Source organism: Gorilla gorilla, chromosome 21 (genome assembly GCF_029281585.2).
Source record: "Gorilla gorilla gorilla isolate KB3781 chromosome 21, NHGRI_mGorGor1-v2.1_pri, whole genome shotgun sequence".
NCBI classification, from domain to species: Eukaryota; Metazoa; Chordata; class Mammalia; order Primates; family Hominidae; genus Gorilla; species Gorilla gorilla.
Window position 1 is genome coordinate 44,403,914 of NC_073245.2, and position 20,932 is coordinate 44,424,845.

General features: G+C 47.4%; 1 protein-coding gene and 1 pseudogene across 1 annotated transcript; both read right to left on the reverse strand.

Moving 5' to 3' along the window:
- Positions 1-148: 148 nt before the first annotated feature.
- LOC129529044 (probable ribosome biogenesis protein RLP24) lies at positions 149-16,923 on the reverse strand (annotated as a pseudogene).
- On the reverse strand, positions 14,982-20,909 carry LOC101132210 (putative testis-specific Y-encoded-like protein 3). The gene has a single exon (XM_019016710.4). It carries the CDS (start codon positions 18,751-18,753, stop codon positions 17,686-17,688), a length of 1,068 nt encoding a protein of 355 aa, XP_018872255.3. The 5' UTR covers positions 18,754-20,909; the 3' UTR covers positions 14,982-17,685.
- Positions 20,910-20,932: the final 23 nt, after the last annotated feature.

The window sequence follows — 20,932 nt, forward strand, 5'->3', positions numbered from 1 at the left end:
ACCCTGTCTCTACTAAAAATACAAAAATTAGCCAGGCGTGGTGGCCCACGCATGTAATCCTAGCTACTCAGGAGGCTGAGCCCAGGAGATGGAGGTTGCAGTAAGCCGAGATTGTACCACTGCACTCCAGCCTAGCCAACAGAGCAAGACTCTGTCTGAAAAGAAAAAAAAATTCATGAGCCAAGTAAACCTTTTTTTCTTTATAAATTACCCAGCCTCAGGTATTCCTTATAGCAACACAAAACAGACTAAGACACCATCCCCAATAAGCCACTGATCTTTCTTTCTGTCACTATAGATTAATTTGCATCTCCCAGAGCTTTATATAAGGAGAATCATACGCTATATATTACGCTATGTATGTATACATTGCTAGGCTAGAAAAATAAAGTTTGTTCTACCAGGAATCACAAGTTAGAACTGAGTATTCTCCAAAGTGGAAATTACAGAGTGTAAGGTCATTCCAGGCAAAGATTATTCAGTCCTCATACCCAACATTCACAACTCCCTATCAGAAGGGTTAAACCAGGTCAAAACAGTCCGGCATAATTAGGCTTCATCAAACAATGCCATTATGTTCTTCTAAGATGCAAATAAACCAAAACAGGAAATACTAAAATCAAAATAATACTTGATGCTGTCATACAAATTGTTAGTTCCTTGCTGTATTCCCCCTTCTATAACATTAATAAAGGGAATATCTTACTGCAAAGAATATTTTATTTTATACATCACTAGCCATGAATTTTTGCCATTAGTTATTATACAAATGCTGCCTAATGCCATTAGCCAAATGGCATAACCATTTTATGTCCACCATTCACTTCTATAGTTATAAGTAGAATTTTCACGATTTACATATGTACATCTATCAGTGAGGATTTAACACTGAGATACAATCTAACATCTGTAATACCTGATGTTTTAAAGTAGATAGCAATGTAGGAAAGATATATTTTAATCACTTTTCATTTAAGTGACCTTATGTAAAACATAAACCAATAGTTTAGCAGTTCCAAGTCTCCAAGGGACATTTTCAAATGTATGTAAAGAAATGGTTACAGATTTTTAAGAAGCATCTTCCATGTCCACATCCTGTTGTAATCTCTGTGCCATTTTCTCTTCCAGCTGCTTCCCTTTGCCTACAAGAGAGGCTCAAAAAGATGGATGTTTTTCTTGACTTCTTTGATATCCTGAACTTCTCTACGTAGCCCTTTATGTTTCTTCAGTCTGTTCATTATAAATTTAGCTTGGCATTTCTGTTTGATCTCTTCAACTCTCTTCATTGCATCAATAGTTTTATTCCATAGCTCTCACTGGTATTTGATAAGTTCATTTCTATGTTTTTCCAATTCAAATGAATTATCCACTGTAAGCCCTTTACCAGCTGTTTTCCAGAATGCTTTGGTCCACCTACCTTTGTGAGGTTTGTGCTTCTTTTTAAAGTTTTTATGACATTTAGATTTACAAAATCTGAACACCTTGCAATCATTGCGGACAGACATCATGCCATGGCCAGGGTAGATGGGCCCCGAACAGAAATAACACTCTTGAGACACATGTTGAACCCACGTGGGTCCCCACCGACCAAATGCCAGGCTTGAGAGGAAGTCAGGTGTATGTTTAACCTAAACTGCCACACTCTTTTCTAAGGTGGTGTATCATTTTATGTTACCATCAGCAGTATACAAGAGTGCCAGTTCCTTTACATCCTAATAACACTTGGTATGGTTAATATTTTTAATTTTAGCCATTCTTACAGGTATATAACATCTTGTGATTTTAATTTCTATTTCCCTAATGACATGTTGCACATCTTTTCATGTGCTTATTTGTTACTGTTGGTGACAAATATATCTTCTTTGGTGAAGTAGATGTTCAAATTTATGTTCATTTGTATTGGGTTTGGAGTTATTGTCAAGTTTTGAGAGTTATTTATGTATTCTGCAGACAAGTCCTTTATCGGTAAATGCTTTGCAAAGATTTTCTCAGTCTGTGTATGGCTTGTGTTTTCATTGAAAACTATGTCTTTTGAAGAGCACAGGTTTTTTATTTTGATGAAGTCTAATTTATAAACAAATAATTTGTTTAAGTAAGCAATTTAATTTGTTCTTTTTTGAATTTTTGGTTTGTTTGATTTTTGAAACAGGGGTTTCACTCTGTTGCCCAGGCTAGTCTCAGACTCCTGGGCTCAAGCGATCCTCTGGCCTCAGCCTCCTAGGTAGCTGGGATTACAGACACATGTCACCATGCCCAGCTCCTTTTATGGATTTTGCTTTTTGGTGTTAGACATCTTTGCTTAACTCAAGGTCACAGTGAATTTCTCCTGGGTTTTCTTTTTTTCTTTTTTGTTGTGGCAGAGTCTTGCTCTGTGACACAGGCTGGAGCACAGTGGCATGATCATAGCTCACTGCAATCATGATCAAGGATCAAGTGATCCTCCCACTTCAGCCTCCCAAATAGCTGGAACCACAGGTGTGCACCACCACGCCTGGCGAATTTTTTTTTTTTCTATTTTTGTAGAGACGGTGTCTCACCTTGTTGCCCGGGCTGATCTCAAATCCCTGGGCTCAAGCAATCCTTTTGCTCAGCCTCCCAAGTAGCTGGGATTATAGGCTTCAGCCAAAATGCACCTGGCTCGAATGTCTCTCTTTATTTTATTTTTATTTATTTATTTGAGACAGGATCTCACTCTGTCACTCAGGCTGGAGTGCAGTGGCAGTGGCATAATCACAGCTCACTGCTGCCTTGACCTCCTGGGCTCAAATAGTCCTCCCCCCTCAGCCTCCCAGGTAGCTGGGACTATAGGCACGCACTGCCATGCCCAGCTAGTTATTTTTTGTCGAGACAGGTCTTCCTATGTTGCCTAGGCTGGTCTCAAACTTCGGGGCTCAAGCAGTCCTCCTGCCTTGGCCTCCCAAATTGCTGGAATTACAGGCATGAGCCTCTCTGCCCAGCTGTGGAGTTGATATCTTAACAATATTAAGTCTTCCAACCCATGAAGAACGTATACCTCTCAATTTAGGTCATCTTTAATTTCTCTCAGCAGTGTTTTGTATCTTCAGCATCTAGGTCTTTCACTTCTTTTGTCAGATTTATTCCTCAGTGTTTCATATTTTTGATGCTATTGTAAATGGTGGTTTTTTATTTTTATTTTTTGAGACAGAGTTTTGCTCTTGCTGCCCAGGCTGGAGTACAATGGTGTGATCTCGGCTCACTGCAACCTCCGCCTCCCGGGTTCAAGCGATTGTCCTGCCTCAGCTGGGATTACAGGCATGTGCCACCACGCCCGGCTAATTTTGTATTTTTAGTAGAGATGTGGTTTCTCCATGTTGGTCAGGCTGGTCTTGAACTCCAACCTCAGGTGATCTGCCTGCCTCGGCCTCCCAAAGTGCTGGGATTACAGGCATGAGCCACTACGCCTGGTGTAAATGGTATGTTTTTAAATTTTTATTTATTTATTTAGAGATGGAGTCTTGCTCTGTCACCCAGTCTGGGGTATAGTGGCGGGATCTTGCCTCACTGCAACCTCTGCCTCCTGGGTTCAAGCAATTCTTGTGCCTCAGCCTCCCAAGCAGCTGGGACCACAGGTGCATGCCACCACACCTGGCTAATTTTTACATTTTTCAGTAGAGATTAGATTTCTCCATGTTAGCCAGGCTGGTCTCAAACTCCTGACCTCAAGTGATCTGCCTGCCTCAACTTCCAAAAGTGCTGGGATTACAGGTGTGAGTCGCTGTGCCTGGCCTGTAAATGGTATGTTTTTATTTCTGATTTTTCGTTGCTACTGTTGTACAGAAATAACAGTTGATTTTTAAAATACTGATCTTATACCCTAAAACCTTGCTAACTTATTAGTTCTAGTAGCTTTTTTAGATCTCATTGGATTTTCTCCATAGATGATCATGTTGTCTGTGAATAAAGACAGTTTTACTTCTTTCTTTCCAATCTGGATGCCTTTCATTTCTGTTTCTTGCCTGATTGCACTGGCTACAATACCCAATACAATACCTGAATGGTGAAAGTAGACATACCTGTCTTTATTTTTTGGGTTTTTTTGTTTATTTGTTTGTTTGTTTGTTTTTTTGAGAGAGAGTCTCTGTCGCCCAGGCTGGAGTGCAGTGGTGTGATCTCGGCTCACTGCAAGCTCTGCCTCCTGGGTTCGAGTGATTCTCCTGCCTCAGCCTCCCGAGTAGCTGGGATTATAGGTGCCTGCCACTGGACTTGGCTAATTTTTGTATTTTTAGTAGAGACAGGGTTTTGCCATGTTGGCCATGCTGGTCTCGAACTCCTGACCTCAGGTGATCCACCTGCTGATTCAGCCTCCCAAAGTGTGGGATTACAGGCATAAGCCACCACACCCAGCCCATCCCTGTCTTTAATTTGCTCTTTTCTAGTGTTTTAAAGTGGAAGCTAGGGCATTTATTTGAGGGCTTTCTTTTCTAATGTAGGTGTTTAGTGCTATAAACTTCTTTTAAAGTCTCACTGTAATGGCATCCCAGAAATTCTGCTATGTTGTGTTTTCATTGTCATTCCATTCAAAATACTTTCTAATTTTCATTTGATTTCTTTTTTTTGAGTCATGTGTTATTTAGAAGTGTGTTATTTAGTTCCCAAATATTGGGGTTTTTTTTCAAGGATCCTTAGGTTACTTATGTCTAATTTCTAATTCTATTGTGGACAGAGACTTTGTATGACTTGGGTCCTTTTGGCTTTATTAAGACTTGTTTTGTGGCTCAAAATATGGTCTATCTTGATAAAGGTTCACGCACAATTGAAAAGAATGGTATTCTGTGTTCTTGGGTACAGGGTTCTATAAATATCAGTCAGGTCAAGTTGATTGATAGTGGTGTTCAAGTATATGATATCTTTACTGATTTTCTGCCTGCTTATTCTATCAATGATTGAGAAAGGGGTACTAAAATCTCTGGCGGTAATTATAGATTTTTATATTTCTCTTTGCAGTTCTATTTTTTGCTATAGGTATTTTGTTAGGTACATACTATCTTTTGGATTAATTTATCCCTAGTAATTTATGTAATTTATCTATTTTGTCACATATTGATATAGCCAATCCCACTTGCTTCTTACTGTTAGTATGGTATATCTTTTCCATCCTTTTACTTTTAACCTATTTCCATTTGTATAGTTAAAATGTGTTTCTTATAGGCAGCATATAGTTTGGTCTTTCTTTTTTCCAGTCATACAGTCTCTGCTTTTTAATTGGTATGTTTAGACCACTTAAATTTTTTTTTTTTTTTGAGACAGAGTCTCACTGTTGCCCAGGCTGGAGTGCAGTGTTGCAATCTCAGTTCACTGCAACTCCTGCCTCCCGGGTTCAAGCGATTCTCCTGCCTTAGCCTCCGTAATAGCTGGGACTACAGGCACGTGCCACCACACCTGGCTAATTTTTGTATTTTTAGTAGAGGTGTGGTTTCACCATGTTGACCAGGCTGGTCTCGAACTCCTGACCTCAGGTGATCCATCCATCTCAGCCTCCCAAAGTGCTGGGATTACAGGCGTGAGCCACTGCACCCGGCCTCCAGTGTATTTTTCATCTCAGACATTGTCTTTTTTTTTAATCTCTATATATTTCATTTGGATCTTTTTTCATATTGTCCATGTCTCTACTTTATTTTATTGTGGTAAAATACACAACATAAAATTGACTGTTTTAATATTTGTAAGTATACAATTCAGTGGCATCAGGTACAGTCTCAGTGTTGTGCAACCATCACCACTATCTATCTACAGAATATTTTCATCATCTCAAACTGAAACTGGGCTGGGCGTGGTGGCTCACACCTGTAATCCCAGCACTTCGGGAGGCCAAGGCAGGCAGGTCAGCTGAGGTCAGGGGTTTGAGACCAGCCAGGCAAACATGGTGAAACCCCATCTCTACTAAAAATACAAAAATTAGCTGGGTATTGTGGCACGTGCCTATAATCCCAGCTCCTCAGGAGGCTGAGGCAGGAGAATTGCTTGAACCCCTGGGAGGTGGAGGTTGCAAGTGAGCCGAGATCACACCACTGCACTCCAGCCTGGGCAACAAAGCAAGACTGTCTTAAAAAAAAAAAAAAAAGTGAAACTGTATACTCATTACAGATTAACTCTCCATTCTCCGCTCCCCCAACCCCTGGTAACCACCATTCTACTTTTTGTCTCTGAATTTCACTACTCTTAAGTGCCTCATATAAGTGGAATCATACAATATTTGCCCTTTTTGCCTGCCTTATTATACTTAACATAACGTCTTCCAGGTTGACCCATGTTGTAGCATGTGTCAGAATCTCACTCCAGCCAGGCATGGTGGCTCACACCTGTAATCCCAGCATTCTGGAGGCCAAGGCAGCTGGATCACCTGAGGTCAGGGGTTCGAGACCAGCCTGGCCAACGTGGCGGAGACCACCCGGTCTCAACCAAAAATACAAAAATTAGCCAGATGTGGTGGCATGTGCCTGTAATCCCAGCTACTCGGGAGGCTGAGGCATAAGAATCACTTGAACCCGGGAAGCAGAGGTTGCAGTGAGCCAAGATCGAGCCACTGCACTCCAGCCTGGCCGACAGAGGACAGAGCAAGACTCCATCTCAATTAAAAAAAAAAAAAAAAACTCCTTTTGTAAGGCTATATTATATTCTGTCATATTTTGTTTATTCATCCATCAATGGACATTTGGGTTGCTTTCACCTTTTTGCTATTGTGAATAATGCTGCACTGGTATAAAAATATCTATTTCAGCCCCTGATTTCAGTTCTTCTGGGTACATACCCAGGTGTAGAATTGTTGAATCATATGGTGGTTCTTTAATTTTTTGAGGAACTGCCATATTGTTTTCTACAGTGGCTGTGCCATTTTATACTCCCATCAGCAATGCACAAAGACTCCGATTTCTCCAAGGCCTTGCCAATACTTATTTTCTGTTTTGTTTTTTTTAATAATACCTATCCTAGTGTAGATGAAGTGGTATCTCACTGTGATTTTGATTTGCATTTATCTACTTATTAGTGATGTTCAGCATCTTTTCATAAGCTTATTGACTATTTGTATATCTTCTTTGAATAAATGTCTAATCAAGTTCTTTTAATCAAGTTGTTTTCTTGTTGCACTATAGAAGCTATTTGTATACTGTGTATATTAAACCCATATCAGGTATCTGATTTGAAAATATTTTCTCCCATTTTGTGGGTTGCCTTTTTACTCTCTTGATAGTGTCCTGTTTTGAACAAAAGTTTAATTAATGTATTTAGAGACAGGGTCTTGCTATGTTACTGGAGTACAGTGGCTGTTCACAGATGCAGTGATTGCACACTGCAGCCAGCCTCAAACTCCCGAGCTCAAGCGAACCTCCCACCTCAGCCTCCCAAGTAGCTGAAACTATAGACATGGGCCACCAAGCCTAGCCAAAAGTTTAATTTTGATGAACTCCAATTTATCTATTTTTTCTTCTGTTGCCTGTGCTGTTGGTGTCATATCCAAAAGATCGTCACCAAACCCACTGTTATGAAACTTTTCTCCTGTGTCTTCTAAGAATATTATAGTTTTAGCTCTTACACTTAGGTCTTTGATCCATTTTGAGTTCATGTTTGTATGTGGTATGTGGTCCAAATTCATTCTTTTGCATGTGGATATTCAGTTCTCCCAACACCATTTGTTAAAAAGACTGTCCTTTTTCCTTTGAATGGTTTTGGCACTCCTGTCAAAAATCTTTTAACCATATATATGAGGGTCTATTTAATTTGTTGAACATGTGGAATAAAATTAGAGTAACTTGTACTTACCTGCCCGTTTTAACATCGGTTTCAGTTGTGGGTTATGCCTGCTTATTTCCCTCATTATGGATTGCATTGCCTGCTACTTTGTAGGACTGATACTCTTTGATTGGGTGCCAGACATTGTGAGTTTCACCTTGTTGGGTGCTGGATATATTTGTAATCTGTAAATCCTCTTGAGCTTTCTTCTGGGACATTTGAGTTACTTGGAAACGGTTTAATCCTTTTGGGTCTTGCTCACACAAAATTTTTTTTTAGGCAAATCCAACCAGTGCTCATTCTAAAGCTAATTATTTGCGCTTAGTGAGGCAAGGCCTCCCTGAGTTCTCTCAACACCCCATGATACTCGGCATGGCTGGTGGGAACAGACACAGTCCCCATCCAGTGAGCAGCGGGCACTGTTCCCTAAATCCTTCCTGATGGGCCTTTCCTTGGCCTGGGGTCCTTCCCTCACACACATGTGCTCATCAGTATACTTCTGGGTTTCAGGGATGCCTCCACAGCTCTCCAGGGGTCTCTCTCTAGGCAGCTGTCTCCTCTCTGGCACTCTGTCCTACACACTTCTGTCCTACACACTTTGGTTACCTTGCCCTGACATTTAGCGCCATCTCCTCAACTCATGGTGTTCCCTGGCTCCACTTTAATTCCCCCTCCCTGTGTTGCAGCCTGAAAACTCTCTCAAGGCTGGGGTCAATCACAGGGCTCACCTTTGTTTCCCATCTGTCTGGAATCTCTGTCCTTTATCGTTCAACGCCCAGAGCCTTGAAAACCACTATTTCATGTATTTTGTCTAGTTTTACTTTTGTTTCAGGCGGACGAATATATCTGATCTCTGTTACTCCACCTTGCCTAGAAACAGAAGTCTCTGCACTGCTTTTTTTATTTTTATTTTTAGAGACAGAGTTTCACTCTTGTTGTCCAGGCTGGAGTGCAATGGCATCATCTCAGCTCACTGCAACTTCCACCTTCTGGGTTTAAGTGATTCTCCTGCTTCAGCCTCACAAGTAGCTGGAATTACAGGCGCCTGCCACCACGCCCAGCTAATTTTTTTGTATTTTTAGTAAAGACAGGGTTTCGCCAAGTTGGCCAGGCTGGTCTCAAACTCCTGACTTCAGGTGATCCTCCCACCTTGGCCTCCCAAAGTGCTGGGATTACAGGTGTGGCCACTGCGCCCGGTCTGCACCGCCTTTTTTTACCTGTAAGATCACAGGGCCTCTGCAAAGCACTGTATGAGTGATTTTTTGTTTTGTTTTGTTTTGAGACAGGGTCTTGCTCTGTTGCCCAGGTCAGAGTGCAGTGGCACAGTCTCAGCTCACTTCAACCTCCACCTCCCAGGTTCAAGCAATCTTCCCACCTCAGCCTCCGAATAGCTGGGACTACAGGCGCCCACAACCACACTCAGCTAATTTTTTTTTTTTTTTTTTGAGATGGAGTCTCACTCTGTCGCCCAGGCTGGAGTGCAGTGGCGCAATCTCGGCTCACTGCAAGCTCCGCTTCCCAGGTTCACGCCATTCTCCTGTCTCAGCCTCCTGAGTAGCTGGGACTACAGACGCCCGCCACCAGCTAATTTTTTTCTTTTTTTTTTTTGTATTTTCAGTAGAGACGGGGTTTCACCATGTTAGCCAGGATGGTCTCGATCTCCTGACCTCGTAATCTGCCCGCCTCAGCCTCCCAAAATGCTGGGATTACAGGCGTGAGCCACCACACCTGGCCACACTCAGCTAATTTTTATATGTTTTTTGTAGAGACAGGGTTTCACAATGTTGCCCAGGCTGGTCTCGAACTCCTAGACTCAAGTGATGTGCCCGCCTTGGCCTCCCAAAGTGCTGGGATTACAGGTGTGAGCCACCACGCCCAGCCAAGTTATTTGAAGTGAAAGAGACACTCACACAATAGATGCTCAATCTCTCCTCACTCACCAAAGGAGAGTCTAAAGGGCCTGCCTCCTAGGAATCTTAGTTTGGCAGTGACTTGGCTCAACTTAAGGAACTTTCTAGGTCCAGACCCTTGCAACTGGACCTGTGCTAGCCTAGAAGTCAGCACCCTCTAACCCTGAGGGCCATCATGGGGTGAAAGTACCAGCTGTGAGGTCTCACAGAAAAGCCAAAGTGTGACTGTGAGCGCCTAGAGGCAGTGGTCTTAGCTTGCCTCTAGGCACTGGACATTATGAGCAGACATCCATTCCGCGTCAATGCTTGGTCTACCACTACCCTGCTCCCCCTTGCCAATAACTAATTCAAGACTGGGCATGTGACCCAGTTCTAGTCAGTAAGGTATAGGACCAGGAAAATCTACAGTGGCTTCTGGGAAAGGCTTCCTCCATCTTAAGAGGAGCCATGGTAAGACATAGTCTCCCCTCTCTGGAATTGCCATACTCCAGTGTGGACACTTGGGGCTGCTGCCACTATCTTGGCACCAACCTGAGGATGGAACTAACAAGAAGGATGGCAGATCAGAGAAGGCCCGAGCCTGGACGCATCATTGAGGTGATGGATCAAATAGCCCCACTGCCTCGATTCCCCTCTGAATATTCATATAAGGAAAAAAGACTTAATTAGTGGTTCAGTTAGATGCCACCAAAAGCAAAAGCATTGTCACTGAGCCAGCCACCTGGAGGGCTGGAGGTGCATGGAGGGGAGCACCTTAAAGGTACTTTTACCTCCTGCTAAGGAGTTTTGACTTTCTCCTTTGGATGAGAAAAGGGCCAATAGCTGTGAAAAGACATGCCTAAGGCCATGTAGGGGGAAGTGGCAAGAGCAGCCCTGCACAGGCCTATCAGCCTTCCAGCGGGTACCTGATGCACTACAGCCCTGTGCCCCAAGATCCTGAGTCAGCTTTGATGGTGGGGCCTGGGGGTGGAGACCTCAAAGTTCACCGACTCCAGTCAACGTTTAGTTCTCCTGCTGAGCAAGAGCGAGCAAGCACTGGGGACTTCCTTGAATTTTTGTGCTGAAATGGTATCCTTGGAGGAAAATATCAAAGTCCCCCGAGCTGTAATCAAGGCAGTTGCAGATTACAAGTAATTGCCATAGTTTCGGGACAGGTTTTTCTCGGATTTAAAAGAGCCTGTCCAAAGTTCCTTCCCAGGCCAACAGAACAGAACAGGGCAGGCACCTGAGACAGAGGGGAGCAGAACCCTGGGATCCAAGGCTTGTGTTTGCTCTCCACGCCACAGCAGGAAGCCCCTCTGTACCCTGGCCTCCTTCCTCCACGCTTGGAGCATGTGTAGGCCACGTGGCCATCTCTCTGTAGTAGGAGTCAGGAATGGGCTCCGGGACATTTATTGCCTCAATTCCAAGACTGCCTGGAAAAGGGCGGTACTGCCTTGGGCAGTAGAGAGTTCCTATCCCTAGAGATACAAACCCCGGAAGGGCCTTCAGCAGGCATCTGATGCCTCCATACATGCTGTCGCCTCGCCCACCAGGAAGACCCTCCTGAACCTCAAAGATGTGACACATGCATTCATTCATTTCACAAAGAACTATTTGTGCCAGGTGCTGCTCTAGGTAAGGGGGATTTAGCAATGAATAAAACAAAGTGCTGCTGGGTGTGGCGGCTCACGCCTGTAATCCCAGCACTTTGGCCAAGGTGGGCAGATCACCTGAGGTCAGGAGTTCGAGACCAGCCTGGCCAACATGGGGAAACCCCATCTCTACTAAAAATACGAAAATTAGCCAGGTATGGTGGTGCATGCCTGTAATCCCAGCTACACGGGAGGCCGAGGCACAAGAATCGCTTGAACCCAGGAGGAGGGGGTTGCAGTGAGCTGAGATTATGCCACTGCACTCCAACCTGGGCGACAGATCCAGACTCCGTCTCAAAAAAACAAACACACAAACAAAAAAATTCCCGAAGAGTGTAGAGAAAAAAACAGATAAAATGAATATACAATGTGATATCAGGTGGTTGTTAAGTGCTATAACAGAAAGGGGACAGAGAGTGACAGGGTGAGTTTTAGAAAGGGTGGTCGGGGAAGGCTTCCCTGGAAGAGGTGTAACTAATGTTTGAACTGATAAACTTTAATGAAGGCAGGAGCCGGCCATGCAAACATCTGGAGAAGCAGCGTCTAGGCAGAGGGAAGAGGAAGCAAGGTCTTCAGCCAGGTTTGAAGACTAGCAAGAGGCTGGTGTAGACTGGGTATGGTGGCTCACACCTGAAATCCTAGCACTTTGGGAGGCCAAGGTGGGCAAATTGCCTGAGCCCAGGAGTTCAAGACCAACCTGGACAACATGGTGAAACCCCATCTCTACAAAAAATACAAAAATTAGTTGGGCATGGTGGCACACACCTGTAGTTCCAGCTACTCAGGAGGCTGAGGTGGGAGGATCACCTGAGCCCTGGGAGGTTGAGGCTGCAGTGAACCTTGATCGTGCCACTGCACTCCAGCTTGGGCAACAGAGTGAGACTCCGTCTCAAAAAAAAAAATAAATAAAAAATAAAAAGAGGCTGCTGGAGCTCGAAAGTGGTCTGGCGGCGGAGAAGCATAGGAGATGAAGTTGGATTGGTGACTGGAAGTCAGATCAGGAGGGTCTTGCAGGCCAGGCAGAGCATGTTGGCTTTTCCTCTGTATATTGCAGCCATTGGGTTTGGAGCAGAAGGGCATGGTCTGACTCAGGCTTAGACAGCCACACTCTGCCTGCTGCACCCATATAAAGCCCTGGCACATGGTAGGTGGTTAATAAACATTGGTGATTATTATCAATGTTCTTCAGCTGCACCATTGGGCCCCGGAGCTCACTGAGGGCAGGGACCAGAATGGTCATCCATGCCTATTATAGCTGGTGCTAAGATGTGTGGATATATCAGTGACTCAGGGCATGAATGAGTGAGCAAGCTTGGAGTGGGTTCTGAGGAGGAGACTCATGCCCCCAGGGCAGGTGGGACATGCCGTTGGTGCCATGTAAAGGAAGCAAGCCACTGGCTATGCCACAGAGAGAACAGGTAAGCAGGTAAGTGCCCATTTTAGAAAAGAACCATTGCCTGGGCCCTAGGGGAATGCAGGATGCAGCTGGGCCCAAGTATGGCTGCAGGAGCCAACGCAGCCTGCAAACCAGCAGGCAAGAGTCAGGCAAACCACATGGGGCACCACCTCCTAGAATTACCAGGATGCTTACAGGCTCACCCTGATCCCCCCGGGAACATTAGAGGCAGTCATCTGGCACAAAACAGCACCCAGAGGGTGCAGCCTAGACAGGCACTGGTGCCCAGATTCTGGTTTTAGGCTGTACATGGGAGGTGGCAGACACTGTTGTGGGCTGGGGAAATCACGGAGGGCTTCCTAGAAGAGCTACAGCCTAGATGGACAGATAAGGTTCAAACTGAAGACACTAGGGGTCTATAACTGCAGACACTCCTCCAGACGTGCCCTGTGAGATCACTCCACCTCTGAACCATGCCTGATACCCCTCCCCACTATCCACAGGATAATGCCTTGGCTTGGCATTCAAGAGTTCCTATCTTCAGAAAGTGGCCTCTTCAGGTATTGCTCTTGAAAAAAAAATAATAAAAGATAAATAAAAGAAAAAAGTGGCCTCAATCTACCCATTCAGCTTTGCCTCTCCCAAACAGCCAAACCCATGGCACATGCTATACGTTAACCACGCCACACATTTTCCCATCCAGTGCCTTCGCTCACGTTCGCTCTGCCAGGAATTCCCTTCTCTGGCTCCACTTTCTAAACTACTGCCTATTCTTTAACACCCAGCTCGTGACCCAACTTCAGAGAAGTCTCTGCCCTCTGGTCCCACATCATCACATACCTGGTGAACTATAAGCCACGTTGAACGCAGTTGGGTTTTGTCTCCTTGGATGACCGTTGGATACCAGTTACACCTCTTGCCCCGGTGTAATTATTAGTCGTGACCCTTTCATTCCCAGATATGTTCCAGCTGGATGGCAAATTAAACAGTCACCCTTCATCACCCACACCGTTCTCCACCCAACTCAAATCCTTTGGGCAGGAACTATGCCTTTGTCAGAGCCTGGCACAGTACTCTGTATGCTGGAATAAAGTCAGTCACTCATACCAGTAATCTTTGAGACACTGGACACTAAACTATGGGGAAGCAAAGCAGCAGAAACATGTGTCCCTATTCTCCTGCCACATGTGAAAGGAGGTGGAAGAAGGTAAGAAAAGATCATTTCAGAGAGGCCGCGCGCAGTGGCTCACGCCCGTAATACCAGCACTTTGGGAGGTGGAGGCAGGTGGATCACTTGAGGTCAGGAGTTTGAGACCAGCCTGGCCAACGTGGTGAAGCCCTGTTTCTACTAAAAATACAAAAATTAGTCGGGTGTGGTGGCAGGCACCTGCAGTCCCAGCTACTAGGGAGGCTAAGGCAGGAGAATCGCTTGAACCCGGGAGGTGGAGGCTGCAGTGAGCCAAGATAGCACCACTGCACTCCAGCCTGGGTGACAGAGTGAGAGACCCTGTCTCAAAAACGAAAAAAAAAAAATCATTTCAGAGAGTTACAAGTGACATGGAAAAAATCATGAAGGGAGGGGTAGAGGCTAATTTTGGACAGGCTGGGCAGGGAAGGCCTCTGAAGTGGCGTTTGAGGTCTGAATGAATTGAGGGAGCCATGAGATGAGAATATCTGCAGGAGGAAAATCCTAGCTAGGAGAGGGAAAAAAGCAAGTGCTAAAATCCTGAGGCTGGAACATGCTTAGTGTGTTTAAAGAACAGGAGAGAGGCCAGTGTTGGGGGAGCAGAGAGAGCAAAGCAGAAGTGGATGGGAGATGTTGGGAGGGACCTGCAAATGTAGGGCTTTGTCGCCTGCAATAAGGAATTTTATATATATATATATATATATATATATATATATATATATATATATATATATTTTTTTTTTTTTTTTTCTGAGACGGAGTCTTACTGTGTCACCCAGGCTGGAGCGCAATGGCGAATGGCATGGTCTCAGCTTACTGCAACCTCCGCCTCCCAAGTTCAAGCGATTCTCCTGCCTCAGCCTCCTGAGTAGCTGGGACTACAGGCACCCGCCACCATATCCAGCACATTTTTGTATTTTTAGTAGGGATGGGGTTTCACTACCGGTGAAATCCTACTGGCTGGTCTCGAAATCCTGACCTCGTGATCCACCCGCCTCAGCCTCCCAAAGTGCTGGGATTACAGGCGTGAGCCACCATGCCCGGCCTATAGATACATATTTTTAACCAGTGTAGGGTTTTGGATGGGGAAGTGACATGATCTGTTATTTTTTCCCCAGACAGGCAATTTTTAATTTTTTATCATGCGTATAGAAAACATAAGTGTCACAGATCCCCTTGTGACTGGACAAAGCCACCTCAGGAATATTTCTCTGCATAAAAGAAGCGTTGTCAGTTACAGTGATGTCAATTACAACCTGGCACAAAATCATCAAGACCATCAGGGTCACAGAATTCTTTCTGGAGGTTATCCTTGCAGAACACAGGCACAGCTTCCAGTCTGAAGTCCAACAAAACCGGAACTCTGCTTCTAAGTACAAGGTTATGGTAAAGGCCCCAACAACCTGATAACAATTGTGAATAGTCACATAAGTTTCCAAGTGGCATAAAAAATGTACACTGACAATCTTGCAAAAGTTCTCAACTAAAAGCAACAAGCAAGCCTTTACAGCATAATGCCCCAGTGGGCTGAAACACAGGAGGGGATGCATAGGGTCTTACTTAAAAGCAGCAGAAGAAAAGCTTACATTAACTTTCTACACACACAAGGTAGGACCAAGAAAGAAAACCTCTAAAGTTGCAGTGTTCTGTTATTCTTCTAGTTTACAAAACATATTGGTGAATCAAAAATGTTAGCAAGGGCTGGGCGTGGTGGCTCACACTTGTAATCCCAGCACTTTGGGAGGCCAAGGTGGGAGGATCCCTTGAGCCCAGGAGTTAAGACCATCCTGGGCAACATAGTGAGAACCCCGTCTCTACAAAAATGTTTTTAAAAAAGCTGGGCATGGTGGCATACACCTGTAGTCCCAGCTACTTGGGAGGCTGAGATGGGAGAATTACTTGAGCCCAGGAGTTTGAGGCTATGATGCATCACTGCACTCCAGCCTGGGCAACAGAGTGAGACCCTGTCTTGAAAAAAAAAAAAATCGGATGGGCACAGTGGCTCACACCTGTAATTTTAGCACTTTGGGAGGCCAAGGTGGGCAGATCGCTTGAGCCCAGGAGTTCAAGACCAGCCTGGGCAACATAGTGAGACCCTGTCTCAATGTATTAACCAAAATCAAGGGCTCTCCTCCTTCCACCATCGCTCAGCCATCCTGCCTTTTCAGCTGGCTCTGGCTCCTTTTGTACTTCCCTGCCAAAAGCACCCTCCACATTATTTTGTGATAAGGCCTCCCCAGGTCCTAGGGAACAGAAGATAAGGCCTTCCATGGGAAGGGGCCTGGGTATGGTCACCACCACCCCTTCCCCTAAAATGAAATGGAGACAGACAGCTCTGCAAGCAGGGGGAGGAGGGGGTGGGCAGCTCAGCTCTTATACCTAGAGGGGTTCGGACTTGGTGGAAGGGTAAGAAAGAGTTGGGGTTAGTCTAAAAGAACACAGCATAAAATGGAATATTAACTATCCCCGCCCTGGGGACTTCCTGGTCTCTCTGTTCAGCAGCCTTGGACTGTCCCCTTTGGAAGATTCTAGGCCTTGCTAAAGAGGGTAAGGTATAGGGGAAGAGAGAATGCTGGCAGTCTACAGGGCAAACCCTCCCTCTCTGGAGACGAAGAGAGGCAAACTCAACACGAAAGTCTTTCTTGTTGAGTTTAAGAAAAAATCTTTTTCTTCAGCTGTTATTTTTTGTTTCTAAGCCATCATTTAAAGAAAAAAATGGTGTGAGATCTGGGTATGGATAGACAGGCCCCAGGACCAGGAAGACCCCCTCCCCAGCACCCACAGCCTGGCAGCCTAACAGGTAGAGGCAGGGGGGCTGGCAGAGCACCTGGATTCTGTGGGGTCCAGTAACTGGGGCTCAGGAGGGGATCCCATCCTTGCCCCTGCCTCACTCACATGCCCAGATAGGCCAGTTTGGCAGAGTTCTTGGGGATTAGGGGCTCTCCTGTGCATTGGCAGGTGGCCCACCTGGGTCCACAAGCGGCTATGGAGGTTCCTGTAGACCTGGGAGCGGGCAACAGGGCTGATGGTGGTCTGGGCAAAACTCATGGGAAAGGAGATGGCTAGGCATTGGTGGGGCACGGCACAGACCCTCATAAGCTAGCAGCAGGCTGTGATGTCAGGCCACCGTGGGGCAGGAGGAGCAGTATGATCACAAAGAATGTGCTGTCCACTGCTTCATGCCCTTGACCTCACCCGTGCCCAGCAGCCAGCTGTGTGCTCATCCTGCCAGATACCCAAGAGTCCACTTGGTGGTAGCCTGTGGTCTTAAGGCCATGGAATGTCCAAGCCTGGGTGGCACCCGGCACCAAATGAAGCCACTTCATCTTGGGTGATGAGACTCAGTTTGCCACAGCCAGGGTGTAGAGCTACTGTGAGCACGACCAGCACGCATGCGAAGGCCGGCAGGCTGGAGTCTTGAAGCATAGGCCTCAAAGAGGCACTGTCCTCCAAGTAGTGACTTGTGGGTATCCTTGTCAAAAATGGCTGGGATGGCCACGGTCACAGGCCCATGACGTAAAGATTATGGCAGTGCACATCCACAGCACTGGGTGCTTAGTGTAGACGCAGCGGCATGTGACAGCCACGTGATGTTAACACAGAACAGCAAGAGGCCATATGGAAACAGTAGAGACTGGCCACGAGAGCCACAATCTGAGAGCTGAGTCCACCGAACCATGCAGAGCCGGAGTGCACAGAACAGACAGCAGACAGCAGACAACAGAGCGCCCACCATGGGCCTGAGCCCAGATCCGCCACCCGTAGGAGGCATGAGGAAGCTTATGTAGGCCCCACATCCCAAGGCAGCACTTAGCCAGACTGGAACCCGTAGGGCCTAGAAGGGGTCTCCGTGGGCCACCTTGCGAGGCCTCCCCTGGCTCTGCAGGGCCTATCCCCCAGCAGGTAGTACTGCAGGGGGTTGGGCCACAGGTCATCTTTAATAATCTGGGCAACGCTGTCGGCCTCTGGGAGGCTGTGCTGTGAAAACCAGCTGAAGAAGCTTCGGACAGTGTCCCGGTTCCTGTGTACGAGGGCCGGGGGTTCCTGGCCCCGGTGCCATCGGATGCGAGTCGCAATAGACACCACTCGGCCTGAGGCTCTGCATTCATACTCCTTCACTATCACCTTGTTCTGGAAGTAGGGGTTGCTCCAAAAGCGGAACTTGAATTTGCAACCTGTCCTGGAGTGCCTGAGCTCCCTCACCTCCAAATTCATCAGGTAGCAGAGCATGTCTTCATCTCGAGGGCTGATCATGGCTGAGAGCTGCGGGTGGTTCAAGAAGGCGGTGACCCAGAAGCCCGGAATATTCTGGATGATGAAGCTCCTACGGGCGAGGTACAACCTGCGCATCCGCCCAAACCTGCGCTCGAGCGGGAGGTAGGCCCTGTCGGCCTGGGCGCTCACGGCCTCCGCCTCCCACTGGATGGCCTCCAGTGGGTCCACAATTAGGGCACCAAGGTTCAGGAGCCGCGGGCCCTCCTGGGCCTCCGCTGCCACCTCCTGCTTCTCCTCCCCCACCTGCTGCTTCTCCATCTCCTCCGCTGGCTCCTTCTTGAAGATGGCGCCCTCCTCCTTGGTCGCGTCCTCGGCCTTCTCGCTGGCTCCCGCCCGAGTCCCTAGCCCCTCTGCACCACAGGTTTCTGGGGCTTCGTCCCGGACCCGGCCGTTTCCCAGGCTCGGAGTAGTCGCCGCGGAGGCCGCTTCCCCGCGCCCAGGGGAAGGGAAGGCGGTCCCGGGGCCCGCAGCGGGGTGGAGGGACCCGCGCCCCCCAGCTTCTCGGGCCCGGGCCGCGGGGGCCGTGCGCGCGTCCCCCTCCCGGGCAGGGCCGGGCGGCGGGCGCGCCGCGGCTTCTGGGGTCCCCGCCCTCTTGTCCGCCATCGCCTGCGGGAGCCTCTGGCCTGGAGGGGCTCGGGGCGCGCTGGCGACTGCGGGCTCGGCGACAGGGGCGGCTGGTGGCGGGAGGACAGCGGGCGGAAGGCTCCGCCCCACGTGCCCCCCTCTCGGATGTGATTCGCCGGGGTCTCCCGCAGCCGGAGCGAGCGGCTTGGAGGCCCGGAGGAGGGGTACGGAACTGCCCGATGGGGATGCGACCGCGGGCGCCAGACGAACTGTCCCCAGATTCGTTGGCGCTGGCGGTGGAGGTGGGGAGAAGTGTGTACCAAGCAAGAGTCAGCTCGGAGCAAACACCAGGGGACAGGCCCAGTCGCTGGTCCTGGACAAGTAAAACTTTCCCATCACAACCACCACGCCAGGCGATTGCTCAATGTTCCCCATCTGCGGTGGGCAGGCAGGAGTCGCCCGGCTTCCACACTCGAGTGGCGCTTTGGGGCAGTTGTAGGACGCTCTCAGTCTCACACTGGATAAATTACTCAGGCACATGCAGAGGGCTTAAGAGGCATCTCCTGCAAAGACTGACCAGACTCAAACTGGGAGCGGCAGATAATGGTAACTTTCTGACACACAAAGGTGATCAACACGTTCATGTAGGGAAAGCAGGTGCTTGAAATATTCATGTGGGGAAAATAAGCAAGGTCAGAGTGGAAGGATCTGGGGTGAGAGAGGGTCTTAAATGCTACAAACCAGGGAGCGAGTGGACATCTGCCTGGTTTCCCCAACAGGAGTTGGTTCCTCCTGGGCTGGTTGGCAGAAGCGAGGTGGACCTTGCTTCACTTTGTCCTAGGCCCAAAGGCTACCCTTCCAAAGGTGGACTCTAGCTTGAAGTGCAGGAACTGTACCTGGCAGGCTAAGAGCTGGATTGGCCAGCCCTCTTAGTCCTTGATCCTGCAAATCTGTGTTCCTGTGGTCTCAGCTCCCAAACTGTGGCCTGTGGAGGTCAGTACCTCTAATCCCCCTCCACCTCTGCCTGGAAGTCCTTGCCACCTCTTCCAGAAAGCTTTCAGCCTTTTCCTGACAAATGGATACAACAGCTCCCTCATCTGAGCCCTCAGACCTATACTGTGGTATACACTCCCTAGGGAGCAAGGTGGATTTCCTTAGGGTCCTAGCTAGGGTTTTAACCTACTGGGGTGGACAGTGAACATTTGTCAAGCAGAAGGTCAAAAATGAAGGGTCAGCCCACTTCCTTTGTACATAAAACACCTGCACTTGTTAATGGCCCCATAGGCTCTTGGCTGGACTGCAAGTGACTTGCACTGCTTGGCCATAGACACTGGCTCCAGACCACAGAAAAGCCAGTTCAGTCTGAGCCCCTGATGGGAGGATCTCAGCACAAGGGTTGGCACCCAGGATGGTGGTAACGACCTTCATTAGAGACCACCAAAGTCAGGTGAAGCTATGTAAGCCTCTCAGCAGTCTGCCTGAACCCGGTGGTTGGGCACAAGTATAGGTAAGGTCAGGTCCTAGCTGTCACCAGCTGTGCACCTTGGGCAGTGACTAGGGTGAACATTTGTCCTTTCTTGGACAACCAGCATCAATTCTTCATCTTAAGAGTGCCCCAAATTTCCTTTGAGAAACCACTCCTCCTGTCTCAGTCTTGTTGTCACTGGCATATGGTAACTGGTTTGGGGATGGCACAGAATCCCATCAAGGCCAATGAAACAGGATGCTTATTGGGGCTTCTGTGGTGAGTCCTCTCCTGAGAGCCCAGAAAGGGTTGCTTCCTTCTGGTCGGCAATGTGTGAGAATGGCAGGTCTGGAATCCAGGCAGCATTCTGCTCACTCCCACACAAAGGGGAAATCTACTTTGTACGGCCTGTGGATGAAGTCACAACTACACAAGACAGAGCAGAGAGAAATAGGAATGCTGAGGCCAACCATGTTGGAGCCACTAGATCAAGCCTAACCCAAAGACTGCTCTACATCTGGCATTTTCCAGTTACATGCAATTTCAGTGTTTAAAGCCAGTTTGATTTTGGCTGTCTGACTCTTGCATCCAAGATGATTAACTGATAGAATTATGCCACTTACCTCAAAGACATGCAAATATGATATTTAACTTAAAAGTACAAAGCTTGTAGGTGCTGATGGGAGGGGTTTTTACTGTCTGCCCTACGCTCACCATCATCCTGGATGCTAAAGATGTCTGGAGACTCCAATT

Excerpts from the sequence above, each read along its gene's own strand:
- LOC101132210 (XM_019016710.4), bottom strand. The coding sequence starts at position 18,753 with ATGGCGGACAAGAGGGCGGGGACCCCAGAAGCCGCGGCGCGCCCGCCG.